This window comes from Cyprinus carpio, chromosome A18 (assembly GCF_018340385.1).
Source record: "Cyprinus carpio isolate SPL01 chromosome A18, ASM1834038v1, whole genome shotgun sequence".
NCBI lineage: Eukaryota > Metazoa > Chordata > Actinopteri > Cypriniformes > Cyprinidae > Cyprinus > Cyprinus carpio.
In genome coordinates this window covers 9725147-9748698 of record NC_056589.1, presented here as the reverse complement: position 1 = coordinate 9748698, position 23552 = coordinate 9725147, and the positions used below count along the sequence as shown (strand labels likewise).

Below are 23552 nucleotides of genomic sequence, written 5' to 3'. Positions count from 1 at the left end.
AACTTAATTCATCTCAGTCAGTTAGCCCCCTGTTGTTGTCTGCCCCATCTCCACCATGGCTCCTCCCACCGTCGACTCTACCGTGGGCTGCTATCCTGGCTGGCCTCTGGTTCCCCACCTGGCTCCACCTGCTCCAAGCTTCTCCCTCCACCTACTCCGCCCTGGCCCTATGAACAATGTCCCTTTCCCTTTTCCTGCCCCTCATATGCCCCACGCCCATCCCCTGAACCCTCATCCTCCCTCCTCAGTTGGACTGCTTTTTAGGCGTGAGGACACACCGTTCCGGGAGGAGGGGAAATGTTACGTTTCTGTTGTGTTTTGGTTTCTCTGCTTTCCAGTTTGCCTGTTACCTCGTTTGTTTCTATGGTTTTTGATATGTTAATTAGCTCCACACACCTGATTTGTTTCTTCTCAATTGCCCTGTTCTAGTATTTAAGCCCTATTTGTTCCTTAGTTGATCGTCTGCTATTAGTGGATTTACGTTGCTGAGCATTTGAGACTGTTTGTTTACGAACTTGTAGATATTTTCCTGAACTTCTTTTGAACTTTACTTCTTCGTCGTACGATATTACTCAGCCAATGCCAAACATTGACACATCTTGCTCTCCTGTAACCTGATTACAGGAGACATGCTACTTCCAGGTTTAAATGGTGACCAAAAAATCCTTATCAGGTGTAATCAAGGCCAATAAACCGTGCTCAACTTTTTTTTCTTCTAGAATACTATCAACATTTTCATTATTATTATTTTTTTTTTTCTAAATTGGATGTGCGTACAAACTGTACTGAATCTGATTAAAATGGTGGTCTGGGGTACAGTTAATGTAAACTGGTATGGTTCGCTGCTGATATTATAGTAAGTCATGGAAGTAAACTTGTATTTATGACATATGATTTGGTTAAACTGTGTGTGTACTTGGTATTCCCTATGTTATAGGCACCAAATGTCACCACAAGGATTTATATTGTTCCCCATGATGAAAACAGCTTATAAATCACACAATAAACTTTTTTGAAAATCTACTGTTTGTAGAGTACAGGTGCTGGTCATATAATTAGAATATCATCAAAAAGTTGATTTATTTCACTAATTCCATTCAAAAAGTGAAACTTGTATATTATATTCATTCATTACACACAGACTGATATATTTCAAATGTTATTTCTTTTCATTTTGATGATTATAACTGACAACTAAGGAAAATCCCAAATTCAGTATCTCAGAAAATTAGAATATTGTGAAAAGGTTCAATATTGAAGACACCTGGTGCCACACTCTAATCAGCTAATTAACTCAAAACACCTGTAAAGGCCTTTAAATGGTCTCGGTCTAGTTCTGTTGGCTACACAATCATGGGGAAGCCTGATGACTTGACAGTTGTCCAAAAGAAGACCATTGACACCTTGCACAAGAAGGGCAAGACACAAAAGGTCATTGCAAAAGAGGCTGGCTGTTCACAGAGCTCTGTGTCCAAGCACATTAATAGAGAGGCGAAGGGAAGGATGTGGTAGAAAAAAAAGTGTACAAGCAATAGGGATAACCACACCCTGGAGAGGATTGTGAAACAAAACCCATTCAAAAATGTGGGGGAGATTCACAAAGAGTGGATTCCAGCTGGAGTCAGTGCTTCAAGAACCACTACACACAGATGTATGCAAGACATGGGTTTCAGCTGTCGCATTCCTTGTGTCAAGCCACTCTTGAAAAACAGACAGTGTCAGAAGTGTCTCGCCTGGGCTAAAGACAAAAAGGACTGGACTGCTGCTGAGTGGTCCAACGTTATGTTCTCTCATGAAAGTAATTTTTGCATTTCCTTTGGAAATCAGGGTCCCAGAGTCTGGAGGAAGAGAGGAGAGGCACACCATCCACGTTGCTTGAGGTCCAGTGTAAAGTTTCCACGCCCAGTGATGGTTTGGGGTGCCATGTCATCTGCTGGTGTTGGTCGACTGGGTTTTCTGAGGTCCAAGGTCAACGTAGCCGTATACCAGGAAGTTTTAGAGCACTTCATGCTTCCTGCTGCTGATTTTCATTTTCCAACAGGACTTGGCACCTGTACACAGTGCCAAAGCTACCAGTACCTGGTTTAAGGACAATGGTATCCCTGTTCTTAATTGGCCAGCAAACTTGCCTTACCTTAACCCCATAGAAAATCTATGGGGTATTGTGAAGAGGAAGATGCAATATGCCAGACCCAAGAAAATGCAGAAGAGCTGAAGGCCACTATCAGAGCAACCTGGGCTTTCATAACACCTGAGCAGTGCCACAGACTGATCAACTCCATGCCACGCCGCATTGCTGCAGTAATTCAGGCAAAAGGAGCCCCAACTAAGTATTGAGTGCTATACATGCTCATACTTTTCAGTTGGCCAAGATTTCTAAAAATCATTTCTTTGTATTGGTCTTAAGTAATATTCTAATTTTCTGAGATACTGAATTTGGGATTTTCCTTAGTTGTCAATCATCAAATAACCCAATAACCCAAATCATCAAAATTAAAAGAAAAAAACATTTGAAATATATCAGTCTGTGTGTAATGAATTAATATAATATACAAGTTTCACTTTTTGAATGGAATTAGTGAAATAAATCAACTTTTTGATGATATTCTAATTATATGGCCAGCACCTGTATAAAAATTATTACGCCTACTGTATAGCCCCTTTTACAGTGAGATCCTGGAACATACACAGGTAATGTGTCCTGGCAATTGTTCCCAGATCGTTAGATTTTGGTTAAAGACACGATGCACACATGCAATCAGATCTGTGCGTGCATTCACACACAACCCGTAATGACACGTGACATCAGGATGTGATGTGTAATGCACGACTTGAAAATGCTAGGCACGTTAACTTTCACTTAAGCTGGCGAATGATCTCAGCTTCAGCGCGGATAGTGAGAAACTACCTGATCTCTGGTTCATTGCAGTTTGCACATATATTTACTAACGAACATCTACCTTCAAACAAACCCACAAAACAAAAGAATCACAACATAACACACCACAACAACACAACACACCCTTTACGCCATTGGTTCTGGCTTTTGTTCATGCAGAGCTTGTTTCGGGACTGAACCCGGCAATGTTACTAGGTCCTCAACCCGGGATCGAACTCAGAATCAATCCCGGGACGTGTTTGCATTCCCACAGAAGGCGATCCGGCAATTTTTCCGAGACCAACGTGCAGTGTGAAAGGGGCTTATGCAATGTCCCCATTAAACATGGAAACCAGTGTGTGTGTGTGTGTGTGTGTGTGAGTGTGTGTGTGTGTGTGTGTGTGTGTGTGTGTGTGTGTGCACTCTTTATTTCCTAACAAGCAGGGCTGATTTACTGCAAGCAGAGAGATAAATGTATACCACATTTCTGCTCACCTCCAGCAGAAATTAAGTCAACAATGTTGTGATGAAAACAGGCTTTGAAAACAAAACCTTCGTGGGGTGCTTTCTGTCACTGCTGGAGGGCAGTTTGTCATAAACTGAGTTTGTAATTTGTTTAGCATTACTGATGATTTGATGAACAAACAAACAAACGAATGAATGAATGAATGAAATACAAGCATTGATAATCATATACAATAAAACCAGGGGACAGTTGTTCAAAAGAAATCTGATCAGATTTTAGCCAGATTGGATCAAATCTTGAAAAAGATTCTGAATTCGGGTTAGGTCACAAAATTCAATATTGGTTTTGATCTGGAATAAATCCTCAGTTTGTGCTGTTCAAAATATTTTAGTAAGACAGGGATACTTTTGATCCAAACAAACTGGATTATTCTAATCCCAGCAGAAGGGTGGATTACAGGAATAAAAAAGTAATAAAACTTTAAAACTGCACCAAAAAAATACATTAGTAGTATGTAATATATCCCCAAACAGCTGTCAATATCAAACAAAAACATATTTTTTTTTTATCACTGATTGTAAACTACATTGACACAATCATTAGAGATGGACCACTCAGAAGTAGTTATTTGTGTAAATGAAATGCAAAACTAGAGAGCAATACATTGATTTTTTTTTTTTTTTTTTTTTTTTTTTTTTTTAAATCACCATGTCTCTTTAGGAGCTCCATAGAGCATTAGTAATCCAGATTTGGAAATCTGAAAAAGTATGTATCTGGATCAGGGTGATCCAATCCAATGTTTATATGAAAAACTGGCACAAAAGTAAGATGGATTCTGGAAAGCAAAACATGGGATTTCCAAATCCATATCATTCTAATCCACATTAAACTTTTTGGACAACTGGCCCCAGGGATAAATGTTGATTGATTTCATGGTTTTGTTCATTTCAATGGTAAGAAATACAGCTTAGCAGCTTGTCAACAGCCATGAATCAAGATTTCCAGAGAGACATACATCATAAACAGGTGACTATTTACCCAGCAGCACTGCAAGTTCACTTGTCTCTCCTTTGGATCAAGTTTTTAATCATGAGATCTCAGCTGCAGAGGAGGTTTGGAGGGCATGAAGAAACAATTTGACACACCACAGAAAGTTTATTGTTCTCTTTAAATTTTGCAATGTCAAACTATTTTTTCATTCTTTTGCTTTTAGTTCCAAGACTGTTTGGAGTAAATAGTAGAAAGAGAAAGTTTTGATTTCATGAAGCATTTCTGCTCTCAGCAACCCCTCTAGAATTAACTTACGGCAAAGCTCTGAGTTCAGCAACCTCGCCATGCATCTCTACTCATTACCCACACTCCACCTCTTCTGCCCTGCTCCCCACCTCTCTGTATCCTGTCTGCCTCAAGCATGCCCTCTCCATCGCTCATGCTGGTTTGATGCTTCCATGTCTTACTTTTTTTTTATATTGCTCTTTTTCATGTTCTCTGCACTTTCCTGTCTTATCTTGTACTGCATTTTTTATTTGCCAACCACTGAAACACACTTTCTTTTTTTTTTTTTTTTTTCATAGTTTATGTCCAGAGGAATTCTGAGCTGAAACTCAAGTCTCAAGCCCCTCCTTTACATATTCATATAAGTTATGGGACACAACTTATTTTTAGAATAGTATTCCATTTGAAAAACAAGTGAATAATGGAACAGGCATAATCTCTCTGTGTTCTATCAGCTTCCTGCCTACATACCTGTACACTCTCATTAACGTCCACCAATGATCTGCACTGTCTAATTTTATTTGGATTGACTAAGAGTGTCTCAGGGTTAATAAAAGGAAGACAAAATTACATTTCCCTTTATGGATTTAACCAACATCGTGGAAAATGCATAACAAGATTTATCTATCTATCTATCTATCTATCTATTATTTTCTATAAATATTTGGGTTTGTCATAGCATATTTCACATTTCTCAACCCTGGTCTTGGAGGAGCCCATTTATGAGACACACATTTATGATATCCTGCGATTTATTCTAATTAGCTAATGAGTTAAGTCAAGTGTGTTTAATCAGGAAGACTGCGGTGTGGGTTCCTCCAAGATGATGTGTCTTGTCCAAATACCCACACTTGCGGTCTTTGCACTTGATCACTTGACTACTTATATGACGTATTTCCTGTGTTTGGCCCAAGTGTTCAAGAGAGGAAGAAGACCACAAGTGTGTGAATTTGGACAAGGCAATGGATGAGAAACACTGATCTAGAGTACCAAGTGACAAGTTGGAAATTGTTTTAAGAGAAACAATTTGTTCTATTACCAAGATGACTGTAGATCCGTGGGTTCCCCCTAAAATTTCATCCAGGTTAGAACTTTGAGGTGAGGATAGTTATGACACTTACTTCAACAGTACACAGCCACTGCCTGATGGGGGTGCTATCCAGAACACCTGTATCCTGGTCCTCCTTCGTGGGGTGCTTTCTGTCACTGCTGGAGGGCAGTTTGTCATAAACTGTGCGTCTTCCTCATCGATTATCTACAGAGTGCACAAATCCATATTTTTCAGTACAAATGTATCCAATTCAAATATGGCAGCATTCCTGTTACCTTCTCTTCATGTAAGACATGTAAAATCATTTGTAAATTTTTATCTGTCAAAATGAGTGTGCTTGTATGTGTGCAGTTATCACCTGCAGTCTTTAGAGGTCAGTGGCAAACTTCATCTACAGCAAAACCAGGTGCTTTACAATAAAACCAGGAATCTGTATTTATTATTATTATGATATTATTGTAATGAATCAGTTAGGTAAACTCAGTGGCAATACCCATTAAAAACAATTCAGCTACACACAGAGTTCAACATCCTCCACCCAATAACCCAAACAGCAATAACAAAGGCGATGGATTTGATTTGACGACATAGAGAGCTACACACAGAGTTCAATGTACTTCATCATCACCACAGGAAATCTTGGGGTGGCACACCAAAATAAAGAAAAATAAAATAAATTAAGGGTTTGCAATTTTGACAAAAAATGATATCTCTGGGATTTCTGGGATTTCATCGATAACGATAATTAGACAATATTTTGCTGAGTATGTTATTGTGCTGATATCTTATTTGTAATTGTGATGACAGCTGACTCCTGATTTTTTTATTTTATTATTTTGCTTAGTAATTTAAAAGATTTTGACAAAAGAGAAAAAAAAAAATAATAATTATAATAATAAAAAAATAACATAAGCCTACACAAGTCTAACAGAAAAAAAAAAAAAAATTGAACTTATAAGAACTCATTCAATAAAAAAAAAAAAATCAATTTATCTGGACTCATGGAATATTATAAAAAAAAACAAAAAAGCCACTTTATCTGGACTCATGGAATATTATAAAAATAATCAAAGTCGCCAGGAGCTGAGTTTGGGGTCTGAGGGGGTACAGTAGCTCCACTGAGTTTGTCTCAACAAAATCAGACCAACAAGATCTAAAAGCTGCTGAGGCAAAATTTTTCTTCTTCTTTTTTTTTTTTTTTTTTTTTTTAGAATTGCAGCTTTTGGCATGGTAGCCAGGAGACAAAGGGCCCTATCATACAACTCGAACAATTTGTTGACATGCATGATGCTAGTGTCTTTTTCTAGTTTCAGCCAGATGCAGTTATCATTTTCATGTCCTGCGCCATGTTGTTTTATTAGAAAATGCATTTGTGCCCATTTGTGCGCACATGGGCATGTGGGTCTGAAAACGAGGTGTGTTCAGGCGCATTGTTGGCGCATTGCTATTTTGAGGCAATTGAAATAGACTGCGCCTTTGACCAACTGAAACCTGGTCTAAAGTCAAAGGTGCAAAATTATTATAATTTTTTTTTTTTAATTAAAGAGTACGTTAGTAATATGCGTCTATAGGCAGGTGAACAATGTGCGCACACTCTGTTTATTACACACACAGGGACGTTTAGCAGTGCACAAACATGCCAAATATTAAAAATGAAAGGATTACAATGTAAAAGATTATTATTGTGCACTGTACATGGTCTGATTGCATGCTTTAACCTCGTGCAAAAGCAGAACCTTTCATCTCTAGAAAAGTGTTCAGTCTTTGCTCTTGCAAATTGCAGGACTAAAATAACTTTTTAGTAAAGAAAGTGTTACACAGCAGCAGCCAGCAAGTTAGACTTTACATATAATTGTGGTTGGTGTACAGAATGTTACACTTTATATTAAGTGGACAGTTCCTGATGAGTTACCATGTAAGTACACTGGTGTAACAGTGGTACACCAACTCCAACTCGAGATCCAACTCATCCCACTTTACATATCCCTAAACCTACCCATCTCGACCCCCTGGATCCCATTTCCACCCCTAACCCACCTATCTCCACCCCCTGGATCAAATGGTTCCAATTACTCTTATACATATTGTTGTTACAAAATGTAGTTATATAATTCATGTAACATGAGTACGTAGTGAAGTAAAATAAAAAGTGTTGTTTCCAATGTCCTGTTGCACATTTGTACTTACACAAACCATCCTGAGGGTTGTTACATGTGTGTAGTTACAGAAATATTACAGTTGCAGATACTATGTACCAATGTGTCCTTACACTGTGGTTACATACTACGTAAACATTTAGTTACTATGTAAGTACACAGGCATAAGGGACAATATAAAGTAGGACCCAAAACTCTATAATTCTCATCTCTTTATATCTATTAATTTACTTTAGTAAAGCAGATAGCTATACAGCACTACTTAAGAAAGTATTAATATGAGGGTAAGTAGAGGGTAAAGCCTTAAAAATAATTACACAAATTATAATTCAAAATTTTTGCCGCATGGTCAGAATGTACCTGTAGAGAAATATGCACCAAATTGCCCCCTTAACAAAGTCAAAATGTGCGTGTCTATACCTACTAAAGAAACACGGTCAAAATTGCCCGTTAACATGGCCAAAATGTGTGTGTCTACACATTTTAAAGAAACACATTCAAAATTGCCGCGTTAATGTGGTCAAACTCTGCATGTTGACAAGGTAAAATTTCAAGCGTTCTGTTTAGGCCCCATCCTCCTTCCATACACTCTCTCGTGTATGCACGTATCAGTTGTGTCATGATCATTACCATCTATTTGCAAAAGTTTATATTAGGCTGCATGGTCACTTTATGCATTTGTTATCTAGCAAAGTTACATATTTAAAGGGGTCATATGATGCAATTTCAAATTTTCCTTTCTCTTTGGAGTGTTACAAGCTCTTGGTGAATAAAGAAGATCTATAAAGTTGCAAAGACTAAAGTCTCAAATCCAAAGAGATATTCTTTATGAAAGTTGAGACTCGTCCACGCCCCCCTGAAACGGCTCGTTCTAACACGCCCCCAGATCTCTACGTCAGTATGTGGGAAGATTTGCATAACGCCACCCAGATGTTCACGAAAAGAAAGAAGGCATACCTTTTATTCTTGTTGTAGTATTGTTGTTGCCACCGCCGCCGTATAGATGCTGTGTGTTTCACTGTGAAAGCGAAACTACTTTGTTTGGCCTTCCAAAAGAAGACACGACTAAAAACCATGTTTATATCACATTTATAATGGGTTTTATGTTTATGTCTCGTCGCTCCGGCCGGACAAGGCATCACAATATGTTAAGAGGCGTAACATTCCATCACACGCTTGAGGCATTCGGGCAATCACAATGCGTTGGATAGCTGGCCAATCACAGCACACCTCACTTTTCAGAGTGATGAGCATTGTAAAAATGGACGCATTTCAGAAGGCGGGGCATAGAGGAGAAACAATAATGTACAGTATGTGGAAAATAATGTGTTTTTTTTTTTTTTTTTTTTACCTTAAACCGAATAAACACATTTCATTACACCAAATACACAAAATATATTTCCTTTTTAGCAGCATCATATGACCCCTTTAAAGCTAGTGATGGGAGAAAGCAAACTAATATGTTCTGACAGCCGACAAAAACATAAATCAGAATTTTTTTATTTTATTTTTTCAGAGACTTGTTAAAAAAATCCTGTTTAGAATACATATTCACAGGGCATTTTTTTACAGAAGAGATTTCAAGTTGTTCTTCCTTGGAACTCTTGAATACACGTTTTACTGCTGTGATTTTACACCTAAGTTTTGGGTGTATGTTTAAATTAGCTTTCAGTGAAAAATAATAAGATTTATCGCTTAGTTTTAGAAAATACCTTGTTTTTAATAATATATTGAATTCCCTGTTTTCTGACTGAACATAGTAATTTTGGTGGATAAATATCACCTACAGTAGGTGGCCAACCAAAATGCCTAATACCGCCACCGCAGGGCCATGGAGTTAACTGCAATTCAGTTGCGTGTTAAAGTCGTTCACAAAACTACCTCCAGGTGGCGCAAAGGGACAGTTTGCAAACTAACTGCAATTATAATTTGTTTTGTAAACGGCGATCAAATAACAAAATAAAACAAAAATAACTTTATAATATAACATTATAACATCCTTAAAAATCATTAGAAAATTAATTTTACATTTATTTTTAGAAAATTAATTTCAAAACATGAGATGTATAGGCTGCAGCCTAATGCATCAAAAAAGAAAAGAAAGTAATTTACACAAAGGCTCTTACTGCATGTTATGGTTATTAAACATTAATTATGAAACCATTAAAACTACACAATTTCCTTATGTTGTGTTAAGGGGCTTTCATTTTGATCTACAGGCTAGTGAAAGTTTTTGAATGAAAAATCCTGACCTTGGCCGTTGGTCTACTGTACAAGCATACATATCGATAAGTACAAGGCTGCACGTTCATGAGACTTTATCTGCATCGCAATTTTCTCTGACTCACACCATAAAAATAAATAAATAAATAATAATAATAAAAAGAACCTTGAACAAAATAAATCAAGAATAATAAGCTAAACCTGCGACATGAAAACCTAGAAATCGTACAAAAAATGGGATATTACTGTAAGTTGGAATATATAGATTACATTAAAGGATGTGTGCATTATGCCATAAAAAAAATTAAATGATTGAAAAGGTGGCTTATTGTTGTGTGTTATAGGCTAGGCCTCTTACACATATTTTGGCACTATAGTCACATTAGTAATACATGCAACAATAATGACCAGCAGTATCTGTACTTTTAATCAATTTTAATCAAGTAATAGAGTTGTGTGCTTTGTTCACCTCTGCCTAATGAGAACAAGATGCACAACCTGCAATAAATGTATGTCTGCTGGAGGGTTGTTTAAAGCACATGCTGTTATCAAGTCCAAAGGAAAGCTGTCAGTCAGTAAGTACCAGTGCCAGCTCACCTCCCATGAGAACCAAACAAAAAGTGCTTTTAGAACAGTCTCAAAAATGGCTGAGAAGGTGCATGCTCACAGATTTTAAATAAGCCGTACTTCAAAAAACCCTAGTTGCAAAAGGTTTCTCTGGAGGCACAGCAAGAAAACAACAAAAAAGCCAGGCCTTACTCGGCCATATCAACGAAGGCTGATGAACAAGTGAGAGAGAGAGAGACAGAGTGCTGCTCTAAGTGACTGTCACTCCAGACACTGAATCCAAGCCAGCAAGCAGGTCCAGGGAGGCTGTTCCTGAAGTGGCTGGTTTGATATGGCTGCCTCTCCTGACAGATAAGTGTGGAAGAGGCCTGAGTCTCCCAAGTAAGACTGTATTCACCTTCATCAAGGCCCAGAAGAAGAAGAAGAAAAACTAACTACTTATATATAAAGAAAGAGCATATTCAGGAATAATATTGAGGAATACAATAAAAAAGTGTCTGCTCTATTGAGCTAGTTCACAACCCAGATAGCACACATACATCTGCAAGATGTCTGTTAAAGATAGCTTAATCTGGAAAGCATCTGCTGTGTACATTTGAATGTACAATTTAATGCACCATTTTGCATGTGATAACTCACATAATGAAAGAATGATTAAAAGTTGACACTATATGACTGATAAAGAACTTATTTTGATCAGCAAGCAAGTTGCATTCGTTTATTTTCCAAATTGTAGACAACTGCATTTAATCTTTAGCACACGTTGCAAAACACTTGAAATTTGCTAAAAAAAATATTATTATTATTATTATTATTATTATTATTTCAGAGATCTGAAATTATTGTTTCGAGGGGGAAATTAACCAAACTGAGCCAATGCAAGTTTCCTATATGAGGAGGAAGAAATAAAGAAAGGCACCTACCTAAGCAGTAGGCACCAAGACAACTCACTAGATTTTGGAACTGATCCAGAAACATGTTTCTATTCAAACTCTCCAAATCTACAGTTGTGTCTTTTTTCTTCAAGCATCACACTTAGCAACAATTCTGCAAAGCAATTAATTTTCCTCACTTTTGTCATTTATGTACTCTTGTGGGATTTAGGTATACAGAAATATTGTTCACAGTGCCTTCATTATATTTTAATATGAATATGTGTTTCCTCTACAGTCTCTCCTCACAGAGCCATACCGCACATCATCCATTCAAGGAAATTTAAGGCTGGCACTAATTAACTATGGCACTAAATCAGTTTCAAGAGCAAATAAAAGCTCCCCGGATTGGTTCTGGAGGTTAATGGGGAGGTCAGTACTTGTGGTCTTGAAACTCTCTTCAATATACCCTCACAAAAACTTTGACCATACCACAGTGTCAATAGATGGTTTTATCATGGTACACTGAAAATGGTATTGAATTGAATAATTACCCATATTAATTGCACCATGGTATGCCAATATTTGCAAAATATTTTCAAAAAGTAAACCGAAATCCAAAAAAAAAAAAAACGAAAAAAAAAAAAACATTGTAACCTGCTGCCATGGTAGCAGTGTCCTACACATAACAAGACACTTTTTTGTAGACTTTGTTGTCAAGTTGTCAAAAAGCCAAAAACTGTTAACATTTAAGCCTCTTGTCTCAAAACAGATCCCCCCAGTGAAACTTTTCCAAATCACTTGAGACCCCTGCATTAACACCAACCTCTCCCAGCTAAGTGGAGAATTTAGCAGAGGGGTAAAAGTTAAGTCTTCGTGTAGCAGCTCAGACTGGAAGAGTCAGTATGGCAGTGCTCTCACTCATTAATGACAGAGACACAAAGGTGAGCTCTCTAGAGAGATGAGAGAAAAGAACAGAGACAAGGAAGGAGAGAGGAGCAGTGAGGGTGTCTTCAGCCCTTTTCTTCAGCCCTTCATGGCTCACATCCCTTTGGGACTGCTGCCTACATCGGCATGTTTTAGCCTGAGTAATTACACCAAAAGCCGTCATATCTGACCCTATTTCAGTTAATGACACCGAAGATTCAGGCATAATAAATTATGTTTATGACTACTGACAATGTTTCAGATTTTCAGATTTAATGGCTTTCTGACCATCAATGACCATCAAAAGTCTACACATATTTTCTTCTTCCTCGTTTTTTTTCTTCACTATACCACACTATTCCACTGCTTTTTCTCTGTCCTTGTTTTTTGTAAAGTTTCTTCTGACCTATGTAACAAAAGCAAAACTGCAAATAATAATAATAATAAAATAAATAATAATAATAATAATAATAATAATAATAATAATATATATATATATATATATATATATATATATATATACACACACACACAGTGGGTTAAGATATTTATTTTACAAAGAAATTAAGGGTCTGTAATTTCTATGGACGGATAGAGACAGAATATCAACCAAAAAAAAACAAGAAAAAAAAACATATAAAGGTTATACATTTATTTGCATTTCAGTGAGTGAAATAAGTCCTTGATCCCCTACCAACCAGCAAGAATTCTGGCTTCCACAGATTGGTTATATGCCCATGTGGAACACAGATTAATCATGACACTTTAAGAAGTTACTCCTAATGTCAGCTTGTTAGGTGTATAAGACACCTGTCCACACAATCTGTATCTTCCATTCCAACCTCTCCCACCACCATGGGCAAGACCAAAGAGCTGTCAAAGGAAGTCAGACACAAGATTGTAGAACTGCACAAGGCTTGAATGGGCTACAAGACCATTAGCAAGAAGCTTGGTGAGAAGGAGACAATTGTTGGTGCGATTATTCGGAAATGGAAGAAATACAAAAAACAACCATCAATCGGCCTTGGTATGGAGCTCCAGGCAAGATCTTGTTTCATGGCGTAAGGATGATCATGAGAAAGGTGAGGCATCAGCCCCCAAATACGCGGGAAAGCTTGTTAATGATCTTAAGGCAGTTGGGACAACAGTCACCAAGCAAAACATTGGAAACACACTACGCCGCAATGGACTGAAATCCTGCAGCGCCCACAAGGTCCCCCTGCTCAAGAAGGTACATGTACGGGATGCAGTTTTTTCCAGGGGTTTCAGAACAGTGTAACCAATATTGCGTCATCAGTCAGGCGTGAACTATTTGAGAATCTGCATAGGTCAACGATCATGCGCAGTTTGTTTGGGAAAAGCCATTTGCTTCAAATGCCTGTCCTGATCACTGGGGATTCATGTCAGATTACATTCATACTGTTATAACGTCAAATATTTGCCCGTGATCGCAGGTGTTTCATGTCAAATACCTAACATATACATTACAATACATAAATTCATATACAGTAACTTCAGATACCTGTCCTGATCACAGGGGTTTCATGTCAGATTAGCCTACTGTTATAACTTAAGATAGTAAGATACCTGTCCTGTTTGCAGGATTTTCTTGTAAAATACCTTTTATATTCATATATAGTAACTTCAGATACCTGTCCTGATCACAGGGGTTTCATGTCAGATTACATTCATACTGTTATAACTTCAGATACCTGTCCTGATCGCAGGGGTTTCATGTCAAATACCTTATATATATATACCTTATCATTTCCAACGCCTCCAGAAACGCCCATTTTACGTTGTGTTAATGAAACCCCTGGAATTTAGTGAATGACACACAATGTTAAGGCCCTTTAAAAGTTTACCAAAGAACATTGAAATGATTCAGAGATTGGCTTTGGAGAAAGTGCTGTGGCCAGATTAGACCAAAATTGAGCCCCTTTGGCATTAACTTGACTCACCGTGTTTGGAGGGAGAGAAATGCTGACTATGACACCAAGAACACCAAGAACAAGAACATCCCTACAGTCAAACACAGAGGTGGAAACATTATGCTTTGGGGCTGTTTTTCTGCTAAGGGTACAGGACGACTTCACCACATTGAGGGGCAAATGGACGGGGCCATGTACTGTAAAATCTTGGATGAGAACCTCCTTCCCTCAGCCAGAACACTGAAGATGGGTCATGGATGGGTCTTCCAGCATGACAATGACCAAAAACATACTGCCAAGGCAAAAAAGGAGTGGCTCAAGAAAAGGACATTAAGGTCTCCAGACCTCAATCCTATAGAAAATCTGTGTAGGGAGATGCAACTTCGAGTTGCCAAATGACAGTCAAGAAACCTTAAGGATTTAGAGAGGATCTGTACAGAGTAGTGAGATGTGTGCAAACCTGGGGACCAACTACAAAAAAAAAAAAAAAAAAAATTACCAACAAGGGTTTCTGCACCAAGTACTAATTCATGTTTTGCTTGGGGATCAAATACTTATTTGGAGTTACATATTTAATACTTATGTTGATAGTGTTGCCATAGTAAACCATTTGTTGCCATGTGTTTTGAGCTCGAGCTCCGTCAAGTTAATTCTTTATCGTCTATTTTTTATCTTAAAATACATTTTATACACCATCATTTTCGTTTCTATAACATGTGAATATATCCTCTATCGTATTCTACAACAAAGACAATCAGAGCATCTTGTTATCACTAGTTTTATTTTGATTTCCCGAGTCTGCTATTAGCTTATAGCCCATTAGCATCGTCAGCGCGATTGCCGCTAATTTTGCGTTCATTGCTAATACACAAATTCACACACATTACCATTGTTGTACTCACTGTTACTTGCTTTAATGGTGGATGTTTATCTACCTTTGAGTGCAGGTGAGGACACGTTCGAGCTGCATTCAATGCAGCTTGAGCTGGAGGCCATGGAAAAGCAGATTTGCAACCTGGTGGAGAGGCAGGCCCAGCTGAGAGAGCAGAGAGCAGCCCTGGAAACCTCCCAGGCTGACGCTCACAAGTCCTGGCTAAGTATACAGAAGGCTGCTAACAGTCCCACCACCTCTACTCTGTGTGTTTCTCTCCACAGGCCCAGTGCACCCAGGACGCGATCTTCCCAGATGTCCTTCACACCACGGACCCTGGGTGCACCTGCAGTGGAAGACGAGAGCCAGGCCCCGGACGACATCCTCTCCCTCTCCGCCGCCACCGCCTCCTGTCCTCAAGATCTCCACCCAGAACTGCTTCACTCCCCTCCCCTCCACAAGACAGAAAGCGATGCTGTGATCGTCGGAGACTCCATCGTCCAGCACGTCCGAGCTATGTTAGCCAAAGGTAAAGTGTACACACACTATTTCCCTGGTGCTCGCCTCCTTGCTGTTTCTGCGCAGATACCCACGATCCTGAAGGGTGACGAGAGCATCGCTGCGCTTGTGCTTCATGCCAGGGTTAACGTCACCAAGCTTGGCAGAGGGAGACACTGAAGAGGGACTTCAGGAGCCTGATCGAGACAATGTGCAGCACATCACCCGCAACGATGATCATTGTATCAGGACCGCAACCCACGTATCGCCGAGGACACGAAAGGTTCAGTAGACTTTTTGCTTTAAATGAATGGTTATTGTCATGGTGTAAAGAACAGAAACTGCTCTTTGTTAATAATTGGAATCTTTTCTGGGAGCTTCCTAGGCTTTTTCGCGCTGATGACCTGCACCCCAGCAGAGTCGGAGCAGAACTCCTGTCAGACTACATCTCCAGGACGCTACGCTCCATATGACTAGTAAGCCAATTCTCAAATAACTGCTATGATGGCTTTTGTTCTACCCGCTTAAATGATAGAAGTACTTGCACTGTCCAGTCTATTAAGACTGTGTCTGTTCCCCGAATAATGAGGTCAAAATATAAATTTAATGTAGGATCTAGAAAAATCTGATCGTGATTAAACCAGAAAAAAAATTTCATAAATAAAAACAATTTTTAAAGTTTGGGCTCACAAACATTGGATCACTCACACCCAAAGCTTTTTTTGTAAATGAAATTATCACAGATACTAGTTTTGATGTACTCTGCTTGACTGAAACCTGGCTAAAACCAAATGATTATATTGGTCTAAATGAGTCTACTCCACCAAGCTACTATTATAAGCATGAGCCAGTGTTGCAACAATGTATAGTGATATTCTCAATTTTACTCAGAAAACAGAATACAGGTTTAACTCATTTGAAATACATCTGCTTAATATTAACTTATACAAATGAGATTTTAACATTCATGTTGATAATACAAATGTTATGCAAAAGAAATCTATCATATCTCTTGCTCTGGCTACTGTGTATAGACCACCATAGTTGATAAAGTGCTAATTGTCTGAGATTTTAACATTCATGTTGATAATACAAATGTTGCATTAGGACTTGCGTTTACCGACCTAACAAACTCTTCTGGAGTCAAGCAAAATGTCACCAGGCCCACTCATCGTTTTAATCATAAGTTAGATTTAATGATATCGCATGGAATCGATCTTACTGATGTAGATATCGTACCTCAAAGTGATGATGTTACTGGCCATTTCCTTGTATCATGCATGCTGCATATTACTGATATTAACTATATGGCTCCACGTTTTCGTCCTGGCAGAACTATTGTTCCATCCACCAAAGACAGATTTACAAATAAACTGACTGATTTAGCTCAACTGCTCTGTGTACCCATAAACACATATGAACTAGACGAAATGACTAGCAACATGGGCACTATCTTCTCTAATACATTAGAAGCTGTTGCCCCCATCAAACTGAAAAAAAAGTTAGAGAAAAATGTACTGTACGAAACTAACAAAAGTAACAGAAAAACTAGATAAAATAAAATAATAATTGGCAAAAATAAATAATCGTGTTCGTGATTTTAATAAGCTCTCATTCTGTGTCAGAAATTCTGAACTGTGGTTGTTTAGGGAAATACCTGTAGATGGCGCTTAATGCATGTGAGCTGAGTCCTAAGTGGCTATTCTATTCACAGCCTTTTTGCAAAACAAGAGCGGGAAATGTAATCAGAAGTAACTATAAAATATGAAACGGGAAATAATAATAATGCACACCCTACAGCACACGGACATTTAAAAACTTGCTTGACGTGCGAGAACAACATGAGAGTGAGTTATTTATTTATTTTTATTTTTTTTGGATGATCTGAGTTTAGTGAATAGTCATTTTGTCACGTTTTATGATTACTATGGCAACGTCCACCTCGAGTCTATGACACGAGCACTGCCTTGACTGTACAAAACGCATCCAAAATGAAAGAAAGCGGCAGCGCGCAGTGTTTTTACCGCTTGCCGTGTCCTGTGTAAAAGGGGCTTTATGGGATTGATAGCGTTGCTCATCTGAATTGCGTGCGTGCTTGAGCGGCTCGTCAAAGTAAAGTGCAAACATCATTTAAATCACCACATCTCTTTTAGTTTTGAGTAGCATTAAGTTTCAGAGAATTTTTCGATTCATATTGGGAGAGACGGGACATAGTGTACACTGGTGGCTCGTCTGTGCAAAAGATCCAACAAATGAATGCACTGAAAACACAGATGGACAAAAATAAAGATTACAGAGTTTCAATGACGATTACAAAGAACAGGTTTTCTCAAATCCAACACTGGAGGGTCATTGTCCTGCAGAATAAAAACTCAACTGCCTGTAGCTTTCTAGTAACTCTAAAAACCTTGATTAGCTTGTTTGTAAACTATTGGCATGTTTAACAAGATTACATATTTTTAATATGAATGAATATGAACATGAATATGAATGAATACTTTTTATGCATATAAGTTGCATATTTTTTGTTTTTTGTTCAATTGTAAATATTTATTTTATTTTTATTATTAAGAGGTTTGCACAAGAGGTAACTGTAAACTTTGCAAACATTCAACTTCAAAAAAGTGTTCCATTAACTCTGCTAAACTATAATTACTAAAACTGAAACTAAAATATATAAAAACTAAATAGAAATGTGTTCACAAAATAAAAACTAACAAAAACATTAATGAAACTAACTGAAACAAAACAGAAATTACAGGAAATTTAAAATATATATTAAAATAAAAACTAATTTACACATTCAAAACTATAATATCCTTGCTGCGGTGCTTTACAACTATTGGACAGGAAGAGCTAAATAAATTTATCACTGCATCTAAACCAACAACATGTTTATTAGATTCTGTACCCACTAAATTACTGAAAGAGTTGTTACCTGTAGCAGAAGAACCACTTCTCAATATTATTAACAAGTCGTTATCTTTAGGTCAAGTCCCAAAACCATTCAAGCTGGCGGTTATTAAGCCTCTTATTAAGAAATCACAACTAGATCCTAGAGAACTGGCAAACTACAGACCCATTTCAAATCTTCCATATATGTCTAAAATTTTAGGAAAAGTTGTGTCTGCTTAATTGTGCTCAAAAATACAAAAACAATAAAAAAATTAAAAAATTTCATACACCCAACAATACCAAACAAACCACACAAACTAAAATAACAAAAAACAAATTTACAAATTAATTATTTTTTTTTGCGTCAGACCAAGGCTGCATCTCATTGCAAGTTTTACTTGACCTTAGTGCTGCGTTCGACACCATAGATCATGACATACTCATAGATCGATTACAAAACTATACAGGTATAAGGGCAGGCTTTAAGATGGTTTATATCCTTCCTGTCCGATCACTACCACTTTGTTTATTTAAATAGAGAGTCATCTCATTTATCACCAGTAAAATATGGAGTGCCACAAGGATCTGTCCTAGGTTCTCTGCTATTTTCAATATACATGTTGCCCCTTGGTGATGTTATTAGAAAATACGGGATTAGTTTTCACTGTTATGCTGATGATACTCAACTGTATATATCAACAAGCCAGATGAAACTTCTAAATTATCTAAGATAACAGAGTGTGTTAAAAATGTAAAAGTTTATCCTATTAAATTCAGATAAGACAGAGATATTACTTATTGGAACAAAAAATGGTACACAGAATCTCATAGATCACAATTTGCAACTAGACAGATGTACTGTTACTTCCTCTACAGTCAAAAATCTGGGTGTTATATCAGACAGCAACTTGTCTATTGAAAATCCTATTTCCCATGTTACAAAAACAGCATTCTTCAATCTTAGAAACATTGCCAAGCTATGAAACATTACCTGTTTCTGATGCAAAAAACACTACTTCATGCATTCATGACCTCTAGACTGGATTATTGTAATGCACTGCTAGGTGGTTGTCCTGCATCTCCAATAAACAAGCTACAGTTAGTCCAAAATGCAGTGGCAAGAGTCCTTACCAGGTCAAGAAAATATGATCATATTACCCCAATTTTACAGTCTCTGTACTGCCTATTAAGTTCTGTATCAGTTATAAAATATTATTACTTACCTACAAGGCCCTTAATGGTTTAGATCCTGCATACCTAACTAGCCTTCTACAACGTTACAATCCATCACGCTCCCTAAGGTCGCAAAACTCTGGACTTTTGGTAGTACCTAGTATAGCAAAGTCCACTTAAGTAGGTAGAGCTATTTCGCATTTGGCTCCCAAATTGTGGAATAGCCTTCCTGATAATGTTCAGGGTTCAGACACACTCTCTCTGTTTAAATCTAGATTTAAGACACATCTCTTTGGCCAAGCATTCAAATGATGCATCTCATAATTTTGTACTGCAGTTATATCTTATCAACTGCGCATTATTATTCTTTAGCTTGGGTTAAACAAATTAATTTTACTTGGTTGGAACAGCAGCTACGCTAATTATGTCTCCATTTGTTTCTCTTATTTTGCCACAGATTTGACATCACGTGGTAACTAGGAATTACACAAGCTTCAGTCTAGACCCAAAACACCTGAGAAGAGATGATACCAACACCTCAGATGACCTCAGATGATGCCAACCCTGAAACAACATACAGAACTACCAAATTTTGCTATTAGTTTGATTGCGTCATATAATAATTGCTGTTAATAGTGTTTGTCATCTGATTTTTCCGTACATTTCTGCCATACATATATAAACTGACAGTCACCACTGATGTGCTACTACAAAATATTGTAAAAGCTTAATTTTCTGTAAAGTTGGTTTGCAACGATTCGTATCACAAAAAGCACTATACAAATAATCTTGATTTGAATTGAACTGAATTAATTTCTTTGTAAGTGGGCAAATTTACAAAATCAGCAAGGGGATCAAATAAATATTTTCCCCACTGTGTAAATATACATAAGCCCTAGTTCCCTCTCGAATATGAACTCTAGCTGCAAACTCCAGAGGGAGCTATGGGGAATGCCTCCAGCATGTCCGGTGTCTGAAGCATGAGTCTAAAGTAAACATGACAATGAACTTGACATTGACAATGAACTTGTGCAGCCGAGAATATAAAAGGGCACCTGTAAAATACGTCATCCTCTTGTCTTCAGAAGACTGTTTGTTTAAGTGTTTGTCTAAACAGGCAAACTATGGCAAGCACTAGCACCGCAAAATTTAGAAAGTGTGTTTATCTGTGTCAGCATTTCTTGACACCTGATGACACACATATCATGTGCCTGGGTGAGGAGCGTGCATGCTCAGTCCTTGAGGGGGCTGTTTGCGTGCATTGCAAGCATCAATGCATCTTCACCTCATGATTCAGGACCCGCTGCAGTCGATGTGAGTAAAAGACTGCAAGAAAGAGAGCATGCACCTCTTGTGATCAGGGAGTGAGGTTTACTTGCACAGCACCTACCAGCTGGCCTCTGTAAGAGGTAGACGTTATGTCTCACGCCACGGAAAGATTAGATATGGCGTGGAAGAGCGAGCACCCTTGTGGTCGCATTTATGAATGCTTTTTGTTAGGACATAACCGCCTAGTTCGTATAAGTCTTCCCTTTCTCCCAGATCTTCACAATGAGATGCGGAAATCTGGGGGAAAACCAAATTCTGATGTGGAGAGGATGCAGGAATGTGGTTATGCTTCGATGCCTCTGATTGGTGTGGCATCTGCATTGAAGACGCTGTCTCTGCTGACTAAGCCACTGTGTGTTACATCACAGCTGAATGGCAGAGCACATATGGCAGCGGCTCAGGCTGGGACAGCTTTGCACATGATGGCCTACCAGACTGATTTGCTGAAGGACCTGGACCAGGTCCTCTGAGTCTTCCCAGAGGTGCTGGAGGAGCTGTGCCGTACCACAGATTTTGCTCTCCGAACATAAAAAAAAACTGTTGCAGCTATCAGTCGATCCATGGCAGCCATGGTGACTATGGAGAGACAACCTGGCAGACATTGGGGAGAAGGACTAAAACATTATCCTCGATGCGCTGGTTTTGCCTTCTGAGCTTTTCAGTAAATCCTTCGAGATAGAGGTTGGGAAGTTTCAGGAGGCAATGGGTTTATGATATTAAAGGTTTATACTGCGCCGGTCCAGAACCAAGCCTCAAGCCATGAAGGGGGCAGGCCTGTCCCAGTCTGAGGACTGGAGGCAAGACCAGAAGGCAAGCACTGCCTCTTGCACTCTCCCTCCTTTAAGGGGTAGAGCATGGAGGAGGCGCAAAGCTAGAGGGAGAGGGAAAGTGTCAGACTCTGTTCTGTGTTTTGTTCCCCATGTGCTCTGTGACCTAGTTTCTGTCTCCCTGCACTGATTTCATTCCAGGTGTTTCCCGTTTGTTTTGATTGATCCCAGGTGTGTCTCGTCTTCCCATTATCCTGTTCAGTGTTTAAATGGTGTACCCCGTCTTTAGTCCAGCGTCCGGTATTGTTGATGTCAATTCCTTGTGCTACAACATGTGTGATTCCCCACGATATGAATAAATTTCTTGGTTGTGTACTCCTGGTCTCCTCTATCCTCGCTCCTTGTTCCTTCACCGTAGCAAAATGTGACAATGTAGACTCTGCACTCGGTGTCTGTTTTCAGCTGGGGCTGGATGATGACGGAATCGGCTGCGATCTTGTTAATCAGGAGGTAGAAGAAATTCAGAACAATCCTCATCCAGTCCCTCCCGAAAACCACTGCGCCTCACCAGCTCACCCTTCACCAGGAACCTCCACATACCCAGCCAAATGTTCCGACCACCCATCTCCTCCCAGCACCCTATCTGTCCTCAGGCCAGAAAAGCCGGCAGTTCCAGAGTCAAGTCAGCCGGCAGTTCCAGAGTCAAGCCCGCCAACTGTTAATATAGCAAGCCCACCAAACATTAATATGGCAAGCCCACCAAGCATTCATGTGACAAGCCCGCCAAGTGTTCATGTGGCCCCAGTGTTGGTTCCAGCACCAGTGCCCGCTCCTCATTAGCGCCTTCCAGGGTCGCCATGATTTTGCTAACATTTACATTTACATTTAATCATTTAGCAGACGCTTTTATCCAAAGCGACTTACAAATGAGAACAGTAGAAACAATCAGATCAACGAGAGAACAACAACGGTATACAAGTGCTATCACAAGTCTTAGTTAGTCTAGTACAGAGCACGTAGCCAGGTTTTTTTTTTTTTTTTTTTTTTATAATATGATAGACAAGAAAAAGAAAAAGGTAAGTACTAGTATTAGTTGGTTAAGTGCAGGCGAAAAAGATGAGTCTTTAGATGTTTTTTGAAAATGAGTAAAGACTCAGCTGTTCGAATTGAGATCGGGAGGTCATTCCACCAGCTGGGAACAGTCCAGGAAAAAGTCAGTGAGAGTGACTTTGAACCTCTTTGGGATGGCACCACAAGGCGTCATTCACTTGCAGAGCGCAAACTTCTGGAGGGTGCATAAGATTGAACCTAGTGAGTTTAGGTAAGTTGGCGCCGTGCCAGTGGTCGTTTTGTAGGCAAGCATCAGTACCTTGAATTTTGATGCGAGCGAGTGTCGCGCTTGGCTACTGGTAGCCAGTGTAACCTGATGAGGAGAGGAGTAACATGAGCTGTTTTTGGCTCATTGAAGACAACCCTCGCTGCTGCATGCTGGATCAGTTGTAGAGGCTTGATAGTACATGCAGGAAGGCCCACCAGGAGAGCATTGCAATAGTCCAGTCTGGAGAGAGAACAAGAGCTTGGACAAGAAGTTGGGTGGCTTGCTCTGACAGGAAGGGTCTAATCTTCCTAATGTTGTATAAGGCAAATCTGCAGGACCGGGTCATTGTAGCAAT

At 38.8% G+C, this 23552-nt stretch overlaps 1 protein-coding gene across 2 annotated transcripts in view; it reads right to left on the bottom strand.

Moving 5' to 3' along the window:
• LOC109051868 (spondin-1-like) overlaps window positions 1-23552 on the bottom strand; it is a 224995-nt gene that overhangs the window by 191727 nt on the left and 9716 nt on the right. For both annotated transcript variants that reach the window (XM_042774979.1, XM_042774978.1), the window contains exon 3: window positions 5741-5874. In XM_042774979.1, coding sequence (XP_042630913.1) covers window positions 5741-5874 — 134 coding nt within the window. The remainder of the gene's footprint in view (window positions 1-5740; window positions 5875-23552) is intronic.